Source organism: Dermacentor albipictus, unplaced genomic scaffold (assembly GCF_038994185.2).
Source record: "Dermacentor albipictus isolate Rhodes 1998 colony unplaced genomic scaffold, USDA_Dalb.pri_finalv2 scaffold_12, whole genome shotgun sequence".
Taxonomy (NCBI): domain Eukaryota; kingdom Metazoa; phylum Arthropoda; class Arachnida; order Ixodida; family Ixodidae; genus Dermacentor; species Dermacentor albipictus.
The window spans coordinates 316,519-328,563 of NW_027225566.1; the positions used below are offsets into that span (position 1 = coordinate 316,519).

The window sequence follows — 12,045 nt, forward strand, 5'->3', positions numbered from 1 at the left end:
GAGGGCTTCTGAATTTTGTCTTTGTCGAGCTTTTATGCCGGTACCTGACGCAACGGCACGATTCCCCCTTAGTTATTCTTTCTTTTTTTTCTTTTTTTTCTTTTTTTTTGGGGGGGACTGTAATTTTATGGAATGTACGCCATCAATATAGTCCACGCCAACAATTTGAAATTACAAAATTTTATCTACGGATACAGCGCCACACTTTAAAACGATTAGTGTTTTTTTTTTGTTAGCTATACAGATCTATTAAATTTTTTAAGGGCCGAAAGCAAGGTCTTTCAAATCAGTTGCTAGGCGACTTAGATATATATACTGTGCCACGCTATTAACGTAAACTTGAAAAGTCTAATATTACGATTTTACTTATCAATCTAATTCGAGGCCACTCATATCTTAATCCATCTCCATTTTTTTTTTTTTATCATGCAATGTGGAAACCGAGCGCGCAGGAAAGGCCGGCCCGCTACCTCGTCAGACAGAAACGTCCCGTGACGGAAAGCGCAACGGACGTGTGAATTACAGCGCATCGCCGCCGGTACTGATACCAAGGTCGATCCAAATAGGTCGCGGAGCTTCGGGCAAAAAGCGGTTCAGTACAGATTGTCACCGACATCAGCAAGGGGAGGTTATGGGAGCAGCGTATGAAGCGCGACTATGTTTGGAGGGAACAAACATTGGGAAAGAAAAAAGCGTTTGTTTAATTCAAGTGAGACACAGTTAGACTCATTCGACTAAAATAAAATTCCTGGTCAATTTTATATATTGGTGACGGGTTAAGAAAATACAAGTTTATTTAGTTTTATTATTAATAATAAATGCATTTCTTTTCAGCGCCCATCATTACACGGGGCGTTGACGCCACTATCACTCGCGATGCAATGCACGCCTTGAAATGGGCAGAAAGGCGCACTCGTAAAGTTCACCTGTTGAAATACGCCCCCCTCACAGTTTGTGCTTTCTTGCTTGTCGAAGTTTGTCTGAATTTGGTGACGCGGGTAGCTTCATCGCTTCTTAATCTGTTCAGTCAAAAGTAGTGAGTTACGACCGCCAGATAATTGTGTAGTTGTTTTCGTGCGACTGCACTGGCCGACGGGCTTGGCATCCGACAATAGGATCAGCACTCTACACCTAAAGCTTTCGTCGGCCTCCAAAGAAAGTATGTTCTGTGCAGGGGCACGATTTCGACAACCGTACGGCTGGCCTTTTCCTGCATCGCTTTCCGCGTTGAAAACTCGAAACGCCCATCAAGTCCAATGGCGGGGAATTTGAATATATAGCTCCAAAGGCAGGCCAACAAAACAAATTTCGCGCCTTCGAAAACAAAATGACGTCACTTTCACTTTTAACGGACATGGCGTCACATTATTTTTTCTTCCGCCGGAAGTGCTCCCACCACATACAGCTGGCGCTAAGCCCCAGGAAGCACTAGGGTGCCTCGATGTCCTCCTCGCCCGCCGCTCCGTTCGGAGCGGCGGGCGAGGAGGACATCGAGGCACCCCATGAACCACTGACGGACAGCCATGTTTTGAATGCATGGGTTCCTATGAAAGCTTCGCTACCAGGTATATTTACCTTGCTGATACTCCGCGTGATATGTGGCTGCCGCGAAATGTCATCGTTCAAACTTTTCCGCATACTGCGTGCTCTGGGCGAGCTCCGATTCTATATTGCATGGATTGAGCGTTGGAATTTGGTTATAGATATCTCGAATTACGTGCCACCTTCAACAATAAAGAAAATGCGTATGCATTAAAATGCGACTGCTTCCAATTTCGCTACATAAACAACTACCCCCGAGGTTCTGATAAAAAATATGATTAACGAATTTTTCTTAACTGGTCCTCCAAAACTTGCGTTATTAGCGGCAAGGTATGTCCGTCTCACCAAACAATTCCTCTGAACAGATGCCACGTTCGCTGAGCTAATAGCTGTCTTACATACAAAGAAATATATGTATGGGCCATGCGCATGCGCCTATAAGGGGGCGCCACTGAAAGCCGCGTAGCAGCGGCCATTGGAACCGCAAGTGGGCCTCGTCCCGGAAACTGCAGGCACGACTGGAGTGTGCGCGTGCGATTTGCCGCTTGTGCGCGTCCCAGATAATTACTTCTGCGGTGTCTGTGTGCGCTAGGAAACCGCAGTGTACAATAGTGGACACGCGTCCGACTTCACGGCAGTCTGGGACGACATTATTGTCTCCTTACGCACTAAGTGTTTGCCGCAGATCAGCATCAACAAGCTTGGCTACGAAGTGGAGCTCATCGCCAGTACGCCGCTTTCATTATAACGCCCCGGACGCTAATGGCTTGATTTGTTGGCCCGTGAGCCAACGCTCTTTGTGTACACACGTGCTTGGTTTACATGCCGTGTACTTTTATGGTAGGTTAATTGACGGAGCGCCGTCGCGCCTGCGAATGCTTCGTACAGGCGCGGCCACGTGAGAAGCCAGCGGTGGTAAAGCTTGCAAACCAGCGCGATGACGTTGAGAAAAACGGCACATATAATATGACTCCGGCAATAATGAAGGGTTGATTGTTTTCATGCTTGCGTCTTACCTCTGTCTGCACAGCATGCATGATTGCTAAACATGCAGACCATTTCGATGATTTCACGGGAGCACGCGAGTGAGATCACAGCTGATCCTTGGTCACTGCATATTGCTTTTATATAGTATGTTATTTTCTAGTGTCACCACCGTTTTTGCTAGTATGACCCTCACACCCAAGTGCAGAATTAAACCGCATGTTGTGTCGCCTGTTGTTGTGCCCCGAGTCTGAATAGCCAAGTCAGCGCTTTTTATTTACTTGAAATAGTACGTAGACACAGCATTATTAGCTTGAAAGCAAATACAAAGCGTGGCATTAAATATTTCTTGTAAACCACGTGCTTCATTGAAATCATTTTCAAACCTGAGACAACCACAGTGAAGTAACATGAACAGATATTGAACCATATCATGCAAAAGAAGAAAAAGGGAACAAACACTAGCTAGAACCACTAGCAAGAAAATAACACAGAAAATAGAAACATGAAGTTTTCAGAATTGACTACAACGCACGACAGAACTGGGGTAAACTGAATATGCATTAGTTGGAGACATCAGGGCTTCGAAGTTCAGGCGTTTTCCATTACCGCGAAGTGATATCGAGAGGCATTCAAAACGAAGTTGAATGCCCTCTGAAAAGCATTTAATGCTCACAGACGCCACATTGTACAGTCAACATACAGATAGCTGAGACAAACTTATACCGAACGTTCTACGCCGCAGGTCGCATTTCAGTGTCATCGATGGGTAGAGCAACAGAGGATTCCGTGCAAAGCGCGGGTGATTGCATGACGCTTTTATGAAGGCGCCATCACCTGCCTTTTAACACGCAGCCCTTTGTTCAAAGCGTCTAAACACAACGAACGCTTCACAGCTTCGCTCCGTATTCTCTGGCTTAGCTTTTCGCATCTTTTTTTTTCTATCTCAAAGGGAGCATCGCGCCTCATCAGTAACAACCTAATGTTTATTGTACCTTCTGGACTGTGTATGAGGCGACCAAGTTTAAACGACCCGCCATGGTTGCTTAGTGGTTATGGTGTTGGGTTGCTAAGTACGAGGCCACGGGATCGAATCCCGGCTATGGCGGCTGCATTTTGAGGGGGCGGAAAGCGAAAACACCCGTATACTTAGATTTAGGTGCACGTTGGTATTCCAAATTTCTGGAGTCCCCCTCTACGGCGTGCCTCATTGTCAGACCGTGGTTTTGGCACGTAAAACGCTACAATCTAATCTCAGTTTAATGGTGGAAGCGCTCACTACAGGCTCAGCGACATCAAGCAAAAAATAAAAACAAAGTGATCGCTCTAAAACTGCAGTAAGCAAAGCGCAATTGCTTATCTTCTCCGTCGAGCAGCCGCTATACACCGCCGCCGTCGCTCTTGCTCGCGAAGCAGCACCAGAAACTGTGTGCCTGACAAGTTTCGTGTGTGTTAAAGCACACAACTACGCAACAGTTGCTTCAAGACATCGCTAAAGGCTGACAGAAGCGTTCAATCACAATCGAAAACGGAAACAGGACAGCCCGCGCATATAGGCGCTGATGGGTACAGTACTCGGCCGAGCCCGCCTACGCTTCGCAGCCTTGGCGACAGGCGGCATTGTCGGCGTTTTGCGCATTGGCTTATAACGTAAAACAAAACAAAACAAAACACATCATGTATAACGTTCATCGTATTAGCGCGAAATTTATTTTCAAAATATATTTAACTCTTATTGCGCAGTTCCTTCTTTTATTCCCATTCTAGTTATTGATAATTAGTGTTGGAAACGGTGTGATATACATGTCTGCAGCGGATTCTTTTGCTACGGAAATAAATTTATTAGAGCAGTATTTAATGTATTCTGAGATGCACTAGATGCAGAATCGTTTAAGCAGAGTGGAATAATCAAAGTACGCAGGATGTATAAATATCGGCTGTGTCATTTTAAAAATCAGCAACACGAAGAAATGTGAACTGCATACGCAGCCAAGCTCAACTCGACGAAAAGAAAAACATTATCGAATAAGGTCTGCTTAGGTTTGCTCGGTACACCTGCGAGAAAAACGTTTCAAATTTACACTTTAATCTCTTGTCACGTCATCAATCTTGAGCTGCTCACGCGTACCTACCGTGCGATCCGAAATAGTTATAGAGCCTAGAAAGTGGTTGTCTTTTATACTTTGCCTGTTATTTGTTTGTTTTTCAACACCTGTGTATCATTTATTTCAAAAACAACTCTACGTTTCTCGCACCAGCGACATGCAACTTCGTTTATATGCCCATCACATGCGCTTGTATGCTTGCAATTTGTTTGTATGCCAAAGCAGCAGCTCGTGTTGTAGCTGCTCCTACTGTCATTCAAATCGAGTAGGCGCTGCGGCTTAGCCAAGTTGTCGATAGCAGCTTTTTCTGCAGCTCCCCTGTGCAGATCGGTAAGAAACAGGTGGAAGTAAAATGATTTGGTTATGCTGATGTCCGCGGTGCGAAATGCAAACAGGCGTTCAAAGCTCCAAAAGCTTCAACTGATTGGACAAGTTGCGTCCAATAAGCGTTCGGCACAATTTATTTATCATCCTTTAGCGCCGTCTCTAGAAGGACGAATGACTTATGTCCTAAAAACTGTTTGTTGAACAACTTCTCAGAATTTTGAGTGGAAGAGCCTCAATGAATCATCGCCACCTGATAAACCCACGATTTGAAGTCATAGTCTGATATGTCGCCGGGCCACGTTATCTTGAAAGGTCACTGTCAATATTTATTTTACCTACCGCGGTGACTTAGAGCCTATGGCGTCCAACTATGCTGCGAACAAGTTCTCACCAGATTCTATTGTTCTTCAGTCGTTGCCTTTCGGTGGGGGCTACCGCTGTACAAGCACACCCGTACCGACATTTAAGTGGTTATAAAAGCAAGACATGGGGTGATCGAAATTCCTAAGGATCCCCCCGTTTAATTAATGCGTCTCCGATTGCACAACGGTAAAATGGGATGGTGAGTCCACGGCAAACATGTTAATTATAATTCGTGGGAGTTTATCGTCGGAAAATTACCCACTTTAGAATGTTGCAGCGACGAATTCTGTCTCTCTGCTGCTCATATCATGTTGTGCGGTGGCTACGTATGAAGAACTTGGTGCGTAACAAGACTAATACGTTGAGTTGGGCTGTGTAAACTTTTTTGCAGAGAGACACTCCGAAGAGTGCTCGAATGCGCACAACGCGACGCACACAATTAAGCAGGGCTAAGCACGTCCCGCTCGTGTTGACGCAACGGGAGGCCTGACGCGCCGCATCTCGTCTCGCGCGCGTCGTAATCCGCCGGCTTGCTCACGAGCCTTCGAAGTGTGCGCAAGCGGGGCTTCCGGAGGAGCCGCTTCCTGCCGTCGCGCGAGTGACCGCCCCGCGCGCTCTCGACAACAACAATAGGCGGATGCCTGGTGCGGCCGCAATGGCCGCAGACAGACCTCTACACGACTTCGCCTTCGTCGCGCAGTGTGTAACGTATAAACGCCGCGCCGGATGTGCCGTGCTCACCGAGAGGGCGCTCGCAGCAAGGTGGCGGGGGACGCTGCGTGGGGAAAAACGCGCGGCACGCGAGCGAGCGTCCTCCCCGTTTGCCAGCGTGCCTCGTCGCAGCCGTCATCGCCCCGCGCTACAGCAAGCAGAGTGCGCTACCTCGACCCAGGCTGCCTCGCCGCCAGCCCCCTTAAAGCAACGTAAGTGACGACTTGTTGCGGTCGGGATGCTGTCGCGACGGGTATGTGTGCGCTCCACATCGCCAGACCAACTCGACGTCGCCACCAGAGAGCTCTTTGGCTTGGGGCCCTGGTAAATGAGTGGTTGATGTCGAAACTGCGTCAAGACCTCGGTTTGGTTCTCGCTGGCGGCCACGAATGTTGCGCGCTTTGTAGCTCGCGAGCACGGCCCGCATACAGTTGCACGGCATCGACCGACGCTCAGTGGCTGAGTTCAGCTGAAGCTGCAGAATTAGCGTCTTGCTGAAGCATGTCCGTCGCTTTCTCAGGCGTTGTGGTCACCTTATCGCTTTTTATTGTTGTTTCGGAATAGATGCGTAAACAAGAGCTACGTGTGAAATATGGGCCGGTATCATTCAAGAAGACCTTCTATTGTAGTTTTTTTCTCCCTGTTACCAATCAAGTTGACCGGTCAATCTCGTTAACTAAGAGAGTCTAGCTGCGCTGGAGCCAATGATGAAGATAATTCAATTATTAGACAACTGTCCCATTACCCCCGGGCTTGCTAGACACAGTCGAATGTTTGCGCAGTATCATTGCTGCTGTTGGTGAAGTAGTAGGGAAGACGGAGAACAAAATACCGGGAGTTTAACCATGGTTAGCTTGATTGGCACTGCGCAGTACATACATATTTGCCGTTGATACAGGAGGTGTCTGCGTGGGAGCCGCATATACGTTCTTTGCACGGTTTTCACATTTGCCCGTGGTTGACGCATGAAACTGCTTCAGCGAGTATACACATCACCATTGTAGTTGCTGTCGTGGTGGTGGTGTCTTGTGCCAACGTGCATGCATATATATATATATATATATATATATATATATATATATATATATATATATATATATATATATATATATATATATATATATATACGAACGTAAAAGAAATGAATTAAGTTACTTTCTTGAAGAGGTCGGGAAAAAAAAGGCGCGGGTACCTGTTCACTCGTTCGGCTGATTGAGCGAGTGAGACAGTGCGTCACAGCGCTTGTGAATTCGAAACCAGCACGCGTTAACGATGTCATTTTTCTGAGCTTGTATTTCGTTACAGCCATTATTTCTATATATAGAGCTGCTTTCCGTAACGGACAGTGAGAAGCTTGTCTTTGACAAAATTTTCTTGAGTGCGATTGGTCGTACTCGTGATACGGAAGAGAAAGCGTACAAAAGATGGACGCAAAAAGACCCAGAAGGACAGCGCAAACGCCGAATAACAGTCGCTGTTTGTGTTTTTTGCGCTCATATTGCATAGAGTTCGGTTGTTCGGGATTCTCCTGATTCGCTTTATTTGTACCGGGCGACTATATGTTTATGCACACTGCAGGCATGTAGCGTGCCACGTATTTCGTATAACGAGAGCCGCCAGATTTCGCCCTTGCCAGGGTTAGTATACCTCGTCGGGGTTAGTTTCCTACTTGATTGGCTCAAGGAGGCTATAGGTGACTGCTTGTCAGCACCCCGTTTCGAAGGGGATACCAATCATCGTCACCATCATGTAAGCGGAATCGCTTCCCAGTGCGTTTTTATTGGTAGTGCGTTCGCACAACGAGGAACGCGCGATAAACGTGCATGTCGTATGCGGCGTGCAGCGTCTTTAGACAACGCAGCCGCGCCTACCAACCGAAGAGCTTAAATTCCAGCCCAACGTTTCCGATACGGAAGCGCACATCGAGCGAAACTCAGAACGGTCTCCATCGTACCCGGCCCTGTTATGATCGGCCTGTCAGGTGTGAGAGGCATTCAGACGGGCTTCTGCACGTCAACACAATTGCCCTCTTCTCCGAATTAACGAAGTTCAGGTAAAAGCGTGTTAACGACACGCTTTTCTCCGAAAAGCGTGTCGTTAACACGCTTTTACCTGAACTGACCCAAAAGGATAGAAGAAAAAACCGGAGGTCAAGACGAAGTCGCGCTTTTCCCCGAGCTAACAGAAGAGGATAGAAGCACAAACCAAAGGGCAAAAAGGCGCCCCCCCCCCTCCCCCGCTCTCCACAAGCTGACACAAAAGGATGGATGGCGAAAGCACTACTACTTCCACAGGCTCCGGAAGAAGGCGGCGACGACCACAAGACCGCCAGGGGTTATTTAAGGCCTCTGTCTTACCAGTACACATGTGCGGGGCAGAAACCTGGAGGCTTACGGAAAGAGTTCTGCTGAAATTGAGGACGACGCAACGAGCTCTGGAAAGAAGAATGATGGGTGTAACGTTAAGGGATAAGAAAAGAGCAGGTTGGGTGAAGGAACCAACGCGAGTTAATGAAATTTTAGTTGAAATCAAGACAAAGAAATGGGCATGGGCAGGACATGTAATGAGGAGGGAAGATAACCGATGGTCATTAAGGGTTACGGACTGGATTAGAGAAGGGTGGCGTAGCAGGGGCGGGCAGAAAGTTAGGTGGGCGGATGAGATTAGAAGTTTGGAGAGACAACATTGCCACAATTAGTACATGGCCGGGGTAGTTGAAGAAGTATGGGAGAGGCCTTTGCCCTGCAGTGGGCGTAACCAGGCTGCTAATGATGATGATACCCCCGTGTTATAAAAGACCGCTCGAGACTCGGACGAGAGTCACATTCAAGTACCAATGAAGTGAATACTGCTCTTTTTCATCCTCATTGTGCCCGGCTTCGTCGTTTTTTGCTGATTCCTGCTGTGAAGACCCATCTCACCCGGTCGAGATTGTATCACGCTCCAGTGGCCGAAAGTCGCCAATGCGCTGCGACATAGCGCCACACCGGCATATGTATGCTGCAACCGGCATCCAATGCAGACGGCCGTGCCTATATTTCCGATCGTGTTAACGTGGAGACCGATATATGGGAGCAACGACGACCTTCGCCGCGCCTTGCTGCGCACTCGCCGGGCACCCGCGCATCCCTGCCTACATTTTGAGTTGTGCTGTCGCTGGTATATCACACGCGACAGTCGGCCATTGTGTTTCCCGGCACTACGGACGATGCATGTGGCAGGTGTCGAATCTTTCCGCAGCCGTTCGTTGAAGCCAAGTCCGCCCCTCCCCCCCTTTCTCAAAGAGTATCCCGTACACATACGGGCGGCTCTTTCTTAGCAGGCGCGCTATATATGGATGTCTGTGTACCGCATAGGGAAGAAGTGGGGCTGCGAGCGCAAGCCTGTGCCTTCAGTGGTGTCTGAAAGTGCGCTCTGCTTCGAACACGCGCAGCAGTTCAGCCATGAGTCGTGTTCGCGATCTCGGAGTGGCGTGCACTCTTAAGAGTATACGGCGAAACAGGAAATCCCCCATCCCCCCCCTCTTCTTATATTATTTTTATCTTAAGGCCAATGAATCAGGTAAACAAGTTACGCCCCAAAGTCAGCAAGTCAACAAAAGCTCTAATGTTATTGCATATGATAGCCGTAAGCTACTTTGACAGAGCTAATAAGTGATCATAAACTTGAACGGAAACGCGGGGCCCGCATTCACGAAGCATTTCGTATTCCCTTTTTGCGAGAAGCTGTTCATTAGAAACTGTTCGCAAGAACAACCCCAAGCAATTCGATGAATATCATGCTTTGTGGCGCAAGGGCCAAGTATGCCCAAGGACGCCAGACCAGTGGTAATTACTTCAAAGTGAAACCCTAAATTATGAGCAATGGATGTGACAGAGCTGTAAACGGGCCTAAAAGACGGTCACTGTAAAGTGCGTAAAAGCTGCACGCAATAAAACTATCGCAATAACTATGAAGCGTGCCAAGGACACGAAAGATACATTGTGAATAAATTAGAATGTACTAAAATTGCTCACAAACAGCAAAAAAATTCCAAAAAGCACTGCTGCCTTAACAGAGCCCATGAAGCGCAAGGACCTGAAGGCGTGTGCCACACAAGGACAGCGGCATCCTCTGGAGAGAGGATGCGCTACGAAACTATTTTGCTATTACCATGCAAGACGACATCTTTCAAGAAACCTAGGACAGCTTTGGTGGTGAAAAGGGGCTCTTTACCAAGAAACATTGCGGGATGGAGAGGAACACAATAGCGGTATGCAATAGGAAACTGTTGTCTTTTCTCGCTTTTGGCTTCCGGACACTCCATGAGGACGTGGAGGACGGTGACCCTCTCACCACATATACCGTAGGTTGGAGGTTCATTACCAGTCAATAGAAAACTTAGAATACCATATGTATGTCCTACTCTGAGGCGACAGACTAGGACATCTGTTCTTCGTGTTTTCATAGTTGAGGGCCAGAAACCTAACTTTTGGTTTAATCAAGCGTGGCTTATTATTTTTTCAATGTCCCACAAGCGTTGTCAGTGTCCCAGCAATGTAATGGTAATAGCGACAATACATTATTAGCGAAGGTGGTTGAAGGTTAACAGACGGGTATTACGAAAGAAAAACACTGAATTCGAGCCCGCTCATAGCATGACGTTATAGGCGTAACGGCAGGCACACACAAAAAGAAAACTTAGCCAAACAGATGAAGAAACACACTGCTACAGGAGAGCGCTTCTCCTGTATGCCGCTGTGTACCCACTTCTTTTTTGTGAGCGTCGGCTATTGCACTTCTAGATTCGTACTATATTGAACATCGACCTACTAGCCCCACTTGCCATCTTTCGACATTGTTTCTTTGGCATAAAGGTTTAAAATGGTTTGAACTAATAAACACTCTTATAAATTTTAACAAACATTTAGAATAAACTACACGTTAAAAACAAGGGTCAGTATTAACAAAACCTTCAACGAAAAGCTTTGTGAATTCGACCCAAGAAACTGTGGTATAAAAAGATATTGACACCTGGTGTTTAAACCAACATAAGGAATAAATTGGAAGGTAGAGCAATATCGGCCAGGCGCACAAAGGAACTCAGAATGCGCAGAAAAAAGCTTTGGGTTTCTCGGGTGCAGAAAACCACTCGAGGGGGGATGCGATGGGGAGACTCTACTTCTACAGCTCCTAATTAATGCTCGATGAATTCAAGTGTGCGACAGTGAAGCGACATACTTCGTTATAGACTGGTACTTAATTCATTCCGGAGCATGTAAATACGACAGTGATTCGTGCGTGCATGGTATAGCCGAATCGACTGTACAGCTTCTCACATGTCAGAGCACATTCAGCCGTCACATTTGGTGATCTACGACATGCACGAATGCTTTCTTGGAGACAGGCTCTGTCCACGGAAATATTCCTTCCTCTCGCTTCGACCGCCTACAGTGAGCGTAGTTGTTCCCAACGCCGCAACTTTAGTTGTGTGTGCAGTTTTTCAATTGCTTTGTTATGTCAGTCTGAACGTCCATCTCAGCGCTTCCTCGCTTCTTCTAGAAAGTAAAAATTAATCTATATTAGGTAGCACCACTGAGTGGGTCATTTAAATAAATGCAAAAAGAAAGAATTAAAGAAAGAAAAGAAGCACATGTACAAGCTTTTATTTAGACGTGCTTAGCTGGCCCTTCTTCACGTCTCGCCGCAGAGACAAAAGCATCCGCAGGATCTCTGCTAAGCATTCATAACTCCTCTACTTCTAGGCTTCGATTTCGCAATTTCAACCTGTGGCCTAAAATTAGTAATTAAAAGTTAACTAGCACATTTAGGTAATTAGCGAATTTGTTGTAGATTTTTTTCTTGCTGCTAATGTCCGGCTAGGCACGTAGCCTATCTGCAAGCATGGCAGGAACATATTATACGTTAGTTTTTAAAGCGAAGCTTTCTTTGCCTACTTTCCCGGGTTTAGATTCGCTGCCTGGCTGCTGTTTGGTTAGTCGCTATCTCGGCGGATATATTTGTGAATATGTGT

At 46.8% G+C, this 12,045-nt stretch overlaps 1 protein-coding gene across 9 annotated transcripts in view; it reads left to right on the forward strand.

Moving 5' to 3' along the window:
* The window catches only part of LOC139051497 (vinexin-like), a 647,850-nt gene that overhangs the window by 179,753 nt on the left and 456,052 nt on the right, over nucleotides 1–12,045 (forward strand). The window contains exon 1 of one of the 9 annotated variants that reach the window (XM_070528477.1): nucleotides 5,972–6,244. The exons of the other annotated variants lie outside the window; for them this stretch is intronic. Coding sequence (XP_070384578.1) covers nucleotides 5,977–6,244 — 268 coding nt within the window. The 5' untranslated portion in view covers nucleotides 5,972–5,976. Of the gene's footprint in view, nucleotides 1–5,971; nucleotides 6,245–12,045 lie in introns of those variants that run through there. 9 annotated transcript variants of the gene reach the window in all.